This window comes from Camelus dromedarius, chromosome 19 (genome assembly GCF_036321535.1).
Source record: "Camelus dromedarius isolate mCamDro1 chromosome 19, mCamDro1.pat, whole genome shotgun sequence".
Taxonomy (NCBI): domain Eukaryota; kingdom Metazoa; phylum Chordata; class Mammalia; order Artiodactyla; family Camelidae; genus Camelus; species Camelus dromedarius.
The window spans coordinates 33,373,811-33,388,293 of record NC_087454.1 but is presented as its reverse complement, the minus strand read 5'-3'; the positions used below and the strand labels follow the sequence as shown (position 1 = coordinate 33,388,293).

Here is a 14,483-nt window from a genome sequence, read left to right as displayed (position 1 = left end):
GGAAAGAGGCACTCTTGTTCTCAGGAATTAAGTCGAGAAGGACCGGGGCTATGAGCACTGGTGGTGGGTCCCTGTTTGGTCATGCTTTCTGATCCCTACCTACAGAGCTGGATAAGAAAGTGCATCAGTTAGATGTGAAAAAAGCATGTGCTGCCTCTTCAGAGTCCGGAAGTGCTTAAAAACGGTGATGTATATAATTCGGAACAATAAATTACGTGCACAAAAGGAGTTTTATCATAACATAAAATTAAAAAGTGACAATTTCATCACACGGTTACACTGCTGTTTTCCTGGGGGGGGTTGTCTTTTTTTTTTTTTTTTTTTTGGTTTTGTCCTTTTTTGTTTTCATTTTTCATTTCCATTTTTGTTTTTTTATGGAGGGTTAGTGGGGGAGGATAGAGATTTGGTCCACTGAAGATTAATCACCCTCAATGACATATATATTAGCAAAAATATCAGCAGCAAGACTCTCTGGAAATAGATTCTGTTTGATGTAGCTAGTCTGTCTTTTCCGTTTTGCCCTCTTTCACGGCAGCCTCTGAAGTTTTCCGCAGGGGGGCTTTCTCCGAGGTGCCATGTCCTTGGCCAGAATCCGCCGCTCCACCGTTTTTGTGAGTCGTGTGTTTTTCCAAGTAGTTCAGCATTTCACTGAGGACTGTTTGGAAAGTGCTTAGAGCTGCACATATTGCCGGGGTCCCAAAGCCATGAGTGATCAAACTGGAAATGAGAAACGGTAGGAAAAAGCGATGAGCAGTTTGCAGTATGATACGGGACAACACCGCCCCCAACCCCCATTTCATCCAGAATCTTCCATGAAACAGGCATTTGCTGTGTCCCTCGACAGTGCCAAGCATTGCAGAAGGCAGCTGCAAGTCAATGGACTGCTCTGAACCGTAAGAAATTCAGGGCCCCTCTGGAAGAAGACTTGGTAGGTAGACTTGGAAGAAGACGTCACTGGTAGACTTGACAGGCACTAATGATTAGTGAGCCTGAGTGTTTTACACATGACTTAACTCTGAGTTGCTGCCCCTCAAGAAAGCCAGAAAATATAACTTTCTATGGGTGAGAATCATCTCATTTTTAAGAACAGCACATACGCTTGTACAGGCATAGATCACACAGGAAGAGATCAAAACTGGCCGAGTGTGCCTCATGGTTACCTGCTCCTCTAACTTCAATCTTCTCTTCTTCAGAGTCTGGAGACTGACCTGGGCACAGGGACATCCCACTGGAGACTACAGTCCCAAGCTTCCCTTGCAGCTAAGTTGGGATGTGGGACTAACCCTTCCACAACAGACCACAAGAGGAATGATGCGTGCCGCTCCCACCTGCTTAAAAGGAAAGGGATCCCTTCTCTTTCCCCTCAAAATAGCTCTGCAGTTGCGCAGATGAGGGCAGGGGCCTTGGTGGTGGGGACAGAACAGGACGGCAGGAACCTACTCACCTCCAGTCTCCCAAGTGAGAGAAAAATCAAATTCTACCCAATGGAAGCCACTCTTTTCTGGGTTTCAGCAGCTAACTAATTCACTAATAATCATAACTCCTGAGCCAGTGTAGGGAGTGCTGTGGCCACCTCAGCATAGGCGAGCCTCCCAAACATAACACATAGCATCTCTAGTTGAACAAATGACTAAGCGTAGATCCAACTCTTCCTGTGAACTGAACCCACCCTGGTTGTTCATTTGTGTCAACTGTTTCGGAAGTGACACTCCCAGGTTGCTCCCCATCACTCCTATTTTGCAAAATATGGAAAAGTATACTTGACATATATCCTGCATACATTACTATATCTATCTATCCATCCATCCATCCATCCATCTTGTCTATCTATCTGTCCATCTACCTATCTATCCATCCATCCATCCATCCATCCTGTATATCTATCTATCTATCTATCTATCTATCTATCTATCTATAAAGAACATGGCATATAAATTGTATATTCAATAAATGATGCAATCAACTGCTTACAAGCCCTAGGTTGTCACAGTTGTTGTGACACTAGCAGTTTTAAAATCAGACAGTACCATTCACAGTATGTTAACTCGCTAGTTATCCCTCTTAGGGCATGTTATCTTCAGGGGCAAAAATTACAAGTTTTTTAAAAAATTCAAACAAGGGATTTAGGCTCTAAGGCAGCCTACTGATAAGCCTCTGTGGTGATAATGATAAAATCCAGCACATGGAATTGTTGTTTCTCTTAATACATGCACAGGACTCAGGATGATCAGGCTTTTAGGAAGTGTTCCAGTAAGCGGCAGACATCGTTGGCTGTGGGCTGCTCACGGTGAGAGTAAAATCTTGCACGTGTCCATTATACTCTGTGGGTTGCCACCACCTTTCACCCAAACATTTTACAAACCCTTCCCCATGCTTAAGTCATAATCAACATACATTAAAAAGAGAAAAAAAAAAGACTTCAGTCTACAGTCATTTAGAAAACAAGAATGGTCAGTGCCTGGGCAGCTAAGGACACCAAAACTCGTAATATAAGGCATCTTTGTAGTTCAAGCTTATGCACATCTCGCATTGCTGAGCAGGAAAACTGACTTCGATTCCGTTTCTACGATGATATAACTAGCAGGGAATCAAATGTTTTAGGATCTACCAGGAAGACAGGACACCAATGGAACTGACTGCAGTGGGCGATGAAAGCATCATGGCAGCACCCACGAAAAGAACTAAATGAAGCCATCGATTAATGTCCAAATGCTTGGCTCTGGGCACAAACTGCCTCTTTTCTCATGCTTGCTTCCTGTTCAGGGCTCCTTGCACCATTAGGTGAATTTTATTTTCCTCTATAATGCCATGTCCTCTCCGTTAGGACTCCCCTTTTTGCCTGGGTTGAATATACAGAATTTAGTTTCACTAGGGTAGATATTAAAGTTAAGAGTCAATATTTGAGTTCTGACCCTATGCCAGTCTCAGCTCTAAGTGCTTTATTCTGTATCCCCTTGTATAATCCTGGCAACAACACAATGAAAGAAATATTACTTCTTCCATTTTACAGATGAAGGAACTGATACCCAGAAAAGGTAAGTCATTTGTCTGAGAGATCTGATATTCTGAACCACCTCCATGGCTCATGTTCCTCTCAGGCTGTGGGCATGTTTTACGCGTTCACCTTGAGAAATCACATTCTGTGGGCAGTTATAACTCAGCTTCTCCAACTTAACTTTGTTCTGGGGGCAGACTTGTAGGCCTGGGAGATAATTTCCCTATTTAAGACAAGAGCTCTAAAAGGTTGAGACCAAAGTAGACGGGTCTACGTAAATGCTTTACTTCTCCAGGTTGACAGGAGTAGTTCCCTAATGGAAGAGTCTCAGGCTGGCATACCCTCTCGGCTGGCGGCCTTCCTTGCTTCTAAAATAGGTATCTGGTCTTTAGTAGGAGGATTGTGAACCAGGTGTACAGAGTCTCACACCGGCTTCAACCTTAGGCATTTCTGTGATTTGCAGGAAGTTATTCAGCCTTGTAAACAGTCTGACTAGAACAGCTGCAAGGCTCTTTCCAGCTCTAAGCTTCAATTCACTGGTTTAATGCTTATGGTGCACTTTTTAAAACCAAGGACGTGGACAGAAGGTTATGAAAGTTGAAAAACCACTTAGCTCAACAGAGAAGTCAAAAAATGTGACATACACAACCTAAGAAAACTAATGACTTGGAGTGTTATCTGTCTTTCTTTTTTTTCCCCATTAAGTGCAGGCACTGGGGATTGAACCCAGGACCTCATGCACGCCAGGCACACACTCTACCTCTGAGCTGTACACCCCACCCCCACCTCCACCTTGAAGTGTTATCTTTCAACATAAATAACATCATGCAAATGTTGTTAATTTCCTTGATTTAACATTATCTGCATCTCAAAAAATATGCACGGTACACCACGGAAGCTGATGCTAAATGCAAGGTATAGCGTCTGTTCTAGCAGCTTTCAGTGAGGTTTATGAACCCAAGTAATTAAAGTCATCTAATATTGTATGAGCATAACACAGAAGAAAGTGTGAAATCACAGGCGGATTAAAAGAATTTCTGGGAACATGTTTTCCTGTTAGTCCCATCCATTCCAGAAAAATAGGTGTATATCTCATTCACAGCAATATACAAAAGGAGAAAAGGGACAATGTAGAGTTTACAAAGACATCAGAGAAAACCAGAAAAATGAAGCTGGCTTTCAGTCCTAGACAGAAAATAAATTAAAGCAATCTGTCAGGTAACACACTAGAGTCAAATCTCCAAAATCTTTGATAAGGGTGATCTTTTTTTGCCCTCAGAAAATATTTTTTAGCCACAGGTTTCACTTTAAGTTCTCTTTGCATACATTTCCATCAGGTTAATATCAGAGAGCATTTCACAAGCAAATATTACCTGGGCTAAGTAGCAGTCATGATGGTTTGAAGAAGGCTGTCAAAATAGAGAAGTAAGTCCTTCTAAGTTCAATTTATCTAAAAGTTTGTCCTCAAGCAGACAAGTGAGAGGGGGCAACGAGCATCGTGCTAGGTGTATCCTCCTCCTGCCACATGTACAACATTTTGCTGAACAGTAGCAGACAATACGAATGTTGAATCATATTTCTTAATGTATTGGCACGTTCCAGCTCACCTTCCTTCACCTTTTGTAACCAAATGTTCTATCACTTTATTTTTGAAAGATTTACCTTTTCAACCCTCCAACCAATGATGGTCATTCCTATTGTATACTTTTGTGTGTCCTCCCTCTTCTTTTTTTCAGCCAATCTAAAGTCCAATCACCCTTCAGAGCTCCTTGGATGATACTGAGAAAAAGGTGTTAGCTTCCTGGTCCCTTGATTACAATATTGAAAAGTCTGTGCTCCTGCCAAAGGGTAGAAACTTGCCCCAGTGACGATGGAGCTTAAATAGAATTCTGAGGAGAAAGGAGCAACATCCCCCCCCCCAACAAAAAATGTAAACCTCAAGCCCAGACAAGACAGGGGGCAGGATCTCAGGCATCAAAGTGGGAGCCAAACGAAGCCATGTGACTTAGCGCATAAGTGACCATCAGAGTGCACTAGATTTTACGGTAAGTGGCAAAGAAGATGTTCTAGGTCTCCCCGACAGTTTGTGGCTTGAGCTCTTAGCATAAATTGGTCATCAAAAGTTAGGGTGTAATCTTAAAAAAGAAATACAAAGGGTTGTTAAAACCAAACCAAACCACAAGCCCACAGAATCAGCAACTAAAATAAGCAGGACTGAGATGGGGCACGAATATTGTCAACCTACAGCCTACCTGACCTTGTCTGCTGCCAGCACCTGGGCGCCGGGTGCCTCCGGGAGGCAGCAGCCCTGGTGGAGAAGACTCCCATGTATGCAATAATTGAGCGAACAAAGGCTAAAGGGTCTGAGTTTCACCTGGGAGCCTCCGATGCCAGGCCTGTAGGATGTAAAGTTACGTTCCAAGAATAAAGAAGAGGAACAATACAGAGGTAGGCTTGGGGGAGACAGTGCTACGTTAGCAAAGTGAAAGATTAAATGGTAATTAAGATACTTTGCTTTATTTTCAAAGAGTTTAATCTTTAAAACTGACAATGGTATTAATGGAATTGCAACTTTTTTTTTAAGCTGTTACTTCAACAACTTGTTCAGTTTTTCTATTTGTTCCTACGGTAGTTTCAGTAGTTTTTTGTCTTCTTTTTTTTTTTTTTTGGCGGGAGGAGGTAATTAGGTTTACCTATTTATTTTTAGAGGAAGTGCCGGGGATCGAACCCAGGACCTCAGGCATGCTAGGCAAGCGCTCTACCACTGAGCTATACCCTCCCCCCACAACATTTTTTTAAGTATAGGAAACTCCTATTTCAGGAGAAAGAAAACACAAGAAACTGCTTCTGAGACTCTGGAGTTGTTAGGTAATTGTTGAAAAATCATGGGAAGTGGTAGAGGAAGTAATGAAATGGAACAGAGTAAATAACTTAATCATCAAAGCAGGGGGAAAAGGGACATTAAGGTTGTTGAATTACATTTAACTAATCCTTTAACAAATTTCTTGTAATGGCTTATTTTAAAAAATCAGGTATATCGAGTTTGAATTTCCAGATGGTAATACTAATCCTTTTTAAGCATACAGCTCGTTGAATTTTGACAAACCCATGCGGTTGTATAATGACCACCGCCACCCAAAACATTTTCCCCGAACCCTTTCCCAGCCCCAGGTATTGGGAATCAGTGCTCTAACTTCTATCTCTATAGTTCTTACTTTTTCCCCAAATGTCCTATAAACTGAATTGTAAACTCTATAAACTTTTATGACTGGCTCTTTTCATCTTGCATAATTTTGAGATGCATCCATGGTGTTTATCGGTAGATTATTTCTCTTTACAGTTAATAAAGGATTCCACTGAATGGATTAACTGCAACTTGTTCATGTCGTGGGTTATTACAAATCTAAACTGCTAATCAAAAAAACAGAAGTGATCACGGAAGTGGTGTGTGGGTTCAGTAATCAAAACTGAGTGAACAAAGGCTGAAGCTTCCTGAGTTTGCAGGGGAGTGTTGCAGGACCTTCGCATAATCCCATTCTGGCCCCACCTCTTAACTGACAGGGTGATTGACAGTGTCGTGGATTTGTAACTTAGTGGCTGGCATTAAAACTGAGAGGGAAATTCCTGCATCGGAGAGCAGAACCAAAGTTCTGAAATACCTTAACATGGTCAAAAGCTTAGCTGGTGGGCTAGACCAACGATGTGAAATTTAAGGGAGATTAAGGAAAACATACCCACTTGCAGTATCTTGAGAGAGGAAGAGAGAGCTGACTCAAGAGCAGTTCTTAGGGAGAAAGCTCACCGAATCAGTAAATCTAAGCTAAAAAGCGAGGGTCAAGATGTGACGTTTGTATCTGCTCATACACCACAAACTAACACAACATGGTCAATCAACTGCACCTCAATTAAAAAAAAAAAAATGTGAGGCTTGAATCATAGCTACTCAGGCTTAGAAGCCATATTTACCTTGAACTATTTTCTGTCTAACTAGATTCCAGCTCACTGATTTCATTTTCCTATCACTAATTTCACACTGAGGAGTAGGAAGGTTTTGACGGTCACCTGCTGAGAAAATACAGACTGTTGCAGTTGACGGCACCTGGTGTTCAAGAAAATGTAACTTATATTTAACAGTCATCTTAATTTTATTCATGGTTTTAAAAACTCCTGTTTTGCTAGACCTCCTGATTAACACTTTTTTAGCACATCTTTCTGCAACATAAACTATCTCTTCAAACTGGCTCAGTTCGGGAAGGTAGTTACTGTTTGCTGGATTCAGGGGTGCAGCTCGACTTTTGATTTTCCCCCTTAGTGTTAAAGTGTGTTCACATTTCAGCAATTGGAGGGATACCACAGGGCAGAACCACCCTTTCTAGGGAGATTGTGTGTGTGTGCGTGTCTGTGCACAGCTATGGACTTACGACCATGTTTCTCTTTTTATAACGTAGCATCTCTTCTTGGCCAATGGACTTGGCCTGAATAAATTCTATGGATACAGACTTTAATTTTTTAAAGGAAAATATGTTGTAACAGTGCAAAATGTATTCTCTCTCAGTGGGATTAAAAGTGAAAAACTGAGACAGAAATGAAAGCGGTAACAGAAGATAATAGAGATTGTTATTTGAAAAAGAAGAAATTATAATTTCTTCTTTTTCCCTGTGATATTTCGCTAAAGATGTTATTAACAACCCATCTTTAATTCAAACAGTGTTTATACTTATAAACTACTTGACATGAATGATGAGGACCTATATCAGGAGACTGCCATGTGATAGAAATTTCACCAACTTCTCTTCTTAACCTTGTGATCTCTGGTTAAATAACTTTTTTTCTTTTTTGCTTGTGGCCAAGGCCTTACATGTTTAAAATCTTGAAAGCATCATTGCTTACTTGGAATATAAGTTAATAAAGGATTCTGAATGAACACCTACCAGAGGAACAAGAGCTATTTAACTTTCCTTAATCTGAGTTAATATGGTTTACCTTTCACTGGCTTTGCTGGATGTAGGAGAAATGTCACAAAGCTGTTTCCATATTGCTCTCATTGTCCTTCAATATGAAATGCTTTATCATTACTTTAATTGATTTGCCTAAACTAATTTAAATTAAACCACTAAGGCAATTTTCTAAAACATAGCCTACAGCAAACTCCTATGGAATCTTCCCCTGAATCCTTCCTATCTTGGCAAGAGCTGGGCCTGGCACAAGAAAAGATGCTCAACATTGCTGATTATTAGAGAAATGCACATCAAAACAATGAGACATCACCTCGCATCTGTCAGGATGGCGGCCATCAAAAAGTCTACAAATAACAAATGTTGGTGAGGATGTGGAGACAAGGAAACCCTTGTACACTGCTGGTGTGAGTGTAAGTTGATGGAAAAGAATATGGAGGTTTTTCCAGAAACCAAACACAGAGCTACCAATTGATACAGCAATTCCCCTCCTGGATAGATATCCAGGAAAAAAACAAAAATAATGCAAAGAGATACATGTACCCCAATGTTCATAGCAGCACTAGTTACAATAGCCAACATATGGAAGCAACCCAAGTGTCTATGCACAGACAAATGGATAAAGAAGACACAGTATGTATTATTCAGCCACATACAAAAACCGAAATTCTGCCTTTTGCAGCAATGTGGATGGGCCTAGAGAATACTATGCTTAGTGAAACAAGTCAGACAGGCAAATACCATATGATACCACTTCTATGTGGCGTCTAAACAAATAATACAAATGAATTCATGTGACAAAACAGAAACAGACTGACGCATGGAAAACAAACTAGTAGTTACTAGAGAGCAGAGGGAAGAGGTGGGGGCAGGTTGGGGGTCTGGGGTTAACATATGTATGACACAGAGAAGCAACAAGGATACACTGTCTAGCACAGGGAGTTACAGCCATTATCTTGTAATAAGATTTAATAAAGTATAATCCATAAAAAATACTGAGTCACTGTGCTGTACACCTGAAACCAATATAATATTGTAAGTCAATTATACTTCAATTAAAAAGAAAAAGTTGGGCCTGGGAATCCAACACATCCTTTCCACCTACCAAGCAAAGACTGATTTAACGGTACAGAAAATCGCATTAGTATTTGCCACTGAAGACTGCCTCACTCAGCTGCATCTGACGACCATAGGCGGATTTTTCTAGCTTTCTTGCAAGATGCAAAAAGCTGGAAGTAGTAGGTACTACTCTGGTACGAACTAGAAGACTGAAAATCGAGAGAAAAATACCCCGCTGTTGTCGTTTAGATCATCAGAGTAAACGCTAATTTTATTTTGTCAAATTTTAACTTTCTGCCTGGAAAATCTTTGACAAGTGAACTTCTCTTCCCCCACTTCCCTTGGTGTACGTGAAGGCTGAGATAGTTTGGGCTATTTTTCCTGTTATTTTGTTAGGCTGCATCACTCCCATGGATGTTTGCGCTCACGTATCTTTGATTTCCTGAACAGCACATAGATGCCACTGTCACCAACCTCAGTTCTGCTTTTTGGCCCCCAGGAGGCATGCAGGTGGCAAGATTTAAAGGGAAGACAAGCCCCCTTTTCCTTCTCTCCTGGATTATTCAGCGGCTGCAGGTTTAGGTCCAACTCTAGCCTGAGGCTTCGTCTGTACTCCCCGCGACAGTTGTAGGTGGCAGCCAGAAAAACGCTTTCTTGCACTCGGGAGGCTGGGAAACAGACCCTGGAGAACGCCCGCAAAGGATCGTGGGGCTTCTCTGCAGAACCTTAGTTCTTTTCCGAGCTATGCGTCTCTCTGAAACAGCACGACCCCTGAATCTAGACCATGGAGAGGGACCTCAGCTGGGGCTTCTGCTCCCAGAACTTGGTGGCATCTGTCCTTTGTAGCCTAATTAGTTGAGGAAGTAGAGACAAGGGACAATGGCTAATTCTCTACCTAGGTTAGATTATCCCATTGCCCCTGGGGCTTTTAAAATGGAGTTTCATCAAGGTGCTTAATTAAGGTATAGAGCTCTCTGGTGGTGGGGACTCCTTGCAATCCACTCATTAGCAAGTCCCTGTCAGCACTCACCAATGTTCTGTGGTTCCTTCAGCAGGTGGTTCTCAACCCTATCTGCAGGCAAGAATCACCCAGGGAGCCTATTTAAAAACACAAGCCAACATGTGGGTCCCACCCCAGAGATCCTGATTTAATGGGCTTGGCATAGGTCCAAAACATCAATATTTTTAATACTGTTTAAAGGTAGCTAGGGAGTTGGGCGTGTTCCCTTAGAGCCAAGAAATGACACCTAAAATACCAGGTCGGTGACCCTCCCTGGGGGAGAGAAAATGATGCACTTCTGCATTTCCCCCAAGAACTTCTGCAGGACCTTAGTTCCATGGACTGTCAGTAGGTACCCTGAGACAAAAAACAGTCTCTGGGATCGAGTTTTGGAGACAGGAGGTTAAGCATCCTTCCATTCAGAAACAGTTCTGGGAGTTTGTTGTTTGTTTGGTTGGTTGGTTTTTTGTTTTGTTTTGTTTTGTTTTTTAAGTTCTTGGTTTTTGCTTGTTTGTTTTTGGGAGAGACCAAAATCAATCACATCCAACTTAACTTTTCAAAGGTCGAGACTTTTTTTTGACATCTACACCCTATTTTTTTACACATGGGGATAGAGCTTTTAGAGATATATTAACCATCTCTGTATATTTCTCCCTATCAGACAATTCGTATTTTTCGTTTAGAACAGGGGACTGAAAATGCTCAGCTGAGGATGCTTGTGCTTTCTTAGATGAATTTTTTTCAACTGTTAACTTTGGGGGGAATTTTTTTTAATTGATGTAACATTGGTTTATAACCTTATGGAAGTTTCAAGTGTACATTATATTTCTACTTCTGTATACACAGCAGTGTCCTCACCACCACAAGTTGAGTTTCCATCAACTGTTGACTTTTTTAAATGACCTGTTGCTAAACCATAAAGAGAAGGAATGAGATCACATGGAAACACAGCATAAATGATGATTTAGCAATAAATGGAGAATGGAGTAAATTATCATTGCTTTAGAAGGAGCCTCAGAGATCATCCAGATTAACTGTCAATTTATAGATAAGCCTGCAGAGGCCAGACTGGTAAATGTCTACTCTGAATCCCCACTCCCAGCTGGTAACCAAGATATTGCGTGAGACCCCCTGACATCCATCCTGAGGGCTCCCCACGACCCCACAGACTCTCCCTCCATCCACAGGTCAACAAAGATAGAGATCATCTAAATACAAATTTACCAAATTACTCACACCTATAGTTGCTTCGGGACAATGTCTGCAAATTGTTAATTGGAAACAGTTGCCTCTGGTTTCCCTTGTTTGAACTACCAGCCTCCCATGTGCTGAATCTAAAATTCCATTTAAAATGTCATCAAGTGATCTGCAATAGATGCTTTTTAATGTAGGTATCTCCTGTGCAGTATTTGGTTTGGGGCCACACACCTTGTGAAGTACAGTAAACACTGGCCACTGATTTAACTCTTTAATTTCCTGCTTCATGTTAAACAAACACAAGTAACAATGTAGATTCAGACGAGAAGGGCATTGTGGTTCCATCTGTCTGCTAAGGAACTGAAAACTGTTACCTGCTTTATTTTCTGGTCTACGCTTTTGCTATTGAAAATTTTATTTCAAGGGAAACTGATTTTTAACTCTTTTGTAAATACAGACGTCATTCTAAGTGAAGTAAGCCCGAAAGAGAAAGAAAAATACCATAGGATATCACTCATATATGGAATCTCAGAAAAGGAAAAAAAGAAGACACTAATGAACTCATCTACAAAACAGAAACAGATATGGTTACTGGGGGGAAGGGGGTGGGAAGGGATAAATTTGGGAGTTCGAGATTTGCAAATATTAACCACTATATATAAAAATAGACAAAAAAAATTCTTCTGTAGAGCACAGGGAACCACATTCAATATCTTGTAATAACCTTTAATGAAAAAGAAAATGAAAACAAATATATGCATGCATATACATAACTGGGACACTGCTGTACACCAGAAACAGACACATTGTAACCGACCATATGTACTTCCATTGGAAAAGAACCAGACATACACTGTCATTTTTTATTTAACTAGTGAGTAAGACCTGACCACTTACACGTATGTTTTTCTTTGCAGTTGGGAATGCAAGTGCACTTTTGGAGTTTAAGTTAAAGTTTAATTTCAACCTTACATGGGAGCTTAAGTCTGGGAAACATAGGATTTTCTTGTTCCTTCACAATTCAGGCCTATTATTTCCAATATTCTTAAATAAAATGGTCTTAAAAGTCCCCTTGAGCTGGCGGAACAGTCGTGGAACGCTTAATGATTCCATTTCCTAACTGCTAAGCCTCGTAATGTCATTTATTTTATGATGTTTTCCTTTGGGATTAGAGATTTAATCGAAATTCCTTCATATCTCTTCTGTCACATTCTGAAGTGTTCAAAAATGCTTTCACAGAATTAATAAAATCATCCACTCTTGATTACCTGTCCCACCATGCTCCCATGCTAAGAAAAGGGAGAAAAAAAGAAAAAGAAAAAGAAAAAACGATACAGATCTTCGGCGCCCTGGAGAAGAAGCCCAAAGGTGTTCCCATTTAAGTGGAGACACGCATCCTGTGTTCAGCGTGTTGCCGAGCACAGGGCACTCAGAAGACCCTTGATGAGATGACTGGGGTGCCTGCCATACGTGGAACGCAAAGAAAAGGGGGACGGACAGCCCAGGAAGAGAAAACTCAAAGACCCGAGAGCTGCCTTTAGAAACTTGGAAGGAAACAGGATTCAGCTGACTCGGTAAGGCCCCCAAGGAGTGGGACGTTAGGGAGACAGATGTTGCCTCAGCGGAAGGAAGGCATTCCTGATAGAGTTGTCAGAGGGACAAGAGATGCCGAGGCCAGAAGAGAGTGGTCTATCATGGAAAGTTTCCAAGCCTGGAGTGGGTGACACCTTGACAGGGATGTTGAAGGGATAATCTCAAGGCTGAAGGAGAGGGGGAAATGCAAGGGGCCTTCCAACACGGAGAACCAGTGATGGGAGTTAATCACCAGCAAACACAGGTATCTGGGACAGCCTGTGTGCTTCTTATTTCCAAAGTGTTACGGGAGTCTTAGGAGGGTCTATTTCTAGGAAGATGTGGTGTCGGTAGACTTTTGGGCTCAAATAGAAGAATGCAAGCACATTGATCCATTCACTTCTGCAGCCTGTGGTCCAATTAAAACACCATGGCCCTGGGAATGAGCCAGAAGAAAATATAGCCAAGGTCTAATAGAGTTAGTATCACAAGCCACGTTTAGTAACAGGTACTAAGTACTGTGGGTAGAAAGATGAAAGCATTTCCTAATTTCCCCAGATGATCACCTGTACTCAGCTCAATCCTTTACTATAAAATCTCTCTCTTATATTTTAAATCTGTGTATGTAACTGTCCTCCACACTAGACATTCTTAACGAGAGGGACAATCCTTTAGTCACCCTTGCACTACCTGCCACTGGCACAGTAAAAGAGAAGAGAAAATAAAATTTCACTCTCCCAAGGTGGGTGTTGAGAAGAAAACTTCCTCATTTTTCTCATAGGCTGTTTTCTCTGAACTGAGCAATAAAAACAGTCTAACTTCCTCCCCTCATTTATGTTGTTAGATGTGCTCTGGCTTGATTTCAGAGTCAAGGATGTTATGAGAACCAAAGAGGCGAAGAAGGGAAAAGTTGTTAAGATTTCTCAAGATCTCAACAGAAAGAATCCCTGCCATTGCAGAAATCGAGGGCTCTGGTTTCTGTCTGAGCTGAGTCTGTTCTGCCCACGGAGCCCCGGGCTACCTCGGTTGAAATGCCATCACCATGCCTGGGAACCGTGGCCGTGGAATCTTCTGCAGATTCCAATCAACTGTCTTCCCCTTTCCAGGAGATGATGTGGTGTCTGCTACGTTCTCTAAAGCAATACACACTTTGGATGGTACTCAGTAAATTGTAAATAATGAAGAAACCTGCCTCCTGTCATTCTGATGGAAATGAGCAGCTTTCCAGGCTGTGAATCAGTCGTGAGAATGGTCACTGTTATGCACACAGGTTCCCAGAGCACGCTGATATGTCAGCTACCACGGAAAACTGCAGGGAGTCATCCGGGCTTTGCGAGGGCCAGATCATTCCCTAGCTCTACCTGGACACATGCAATCTGCTGAAAGTTAGCCACAGTTCTCCAGGTACCAAACCAGCCACCCTTGAAGGTGCCATTCGAGTGGTTTGCATTGGGAAGGAGATTTTGACCAAATAAAAGAGCACTGCAAGCTGACGTTACTAATGAGAGTTCTCTCCACGTCTAGCAATCGTCCTCTCTCCCAGCCAGCACTCAGCAAAAACAGGGGGAAATCAGACTCTGCCAGTGGACTGTTTTCAATGTCAGATGTGATTTGCTTCCTTTGTAGCTGATTTTTCTCCTGAGCTTATGCTTCTGTCAAAATTAAAGTTACCACTGTCAGTGGGAAATTATGAAAGATACACCCT

The 14,483-nt window shown here is 41.6% G+C and overlaps 1 protein-coding gene across 1 annotated transcript in view; it reads right to left on the bottom strand.

The window, feature by feature from the left end:
• Positions 1-324: 324 nt before the first annotated feature.
• Positions 325-14,483, bottom strand: part of TFAP2D (transcription factor AP-2 delta) — a 49,922-nt gene continuing 35,763 nt past the window's right edge. Inside the window, exon 8 of the mRNA XM_064476091.1 lies at positions 325-717. Coding sequence (XP_064332161.1) covers positions 498-717 — 220 coding nt within the window. The 3' untranslated portion in view covers positions 325-497. The remainder of the gene's footprint in view (positions 718-14,483) is intronic.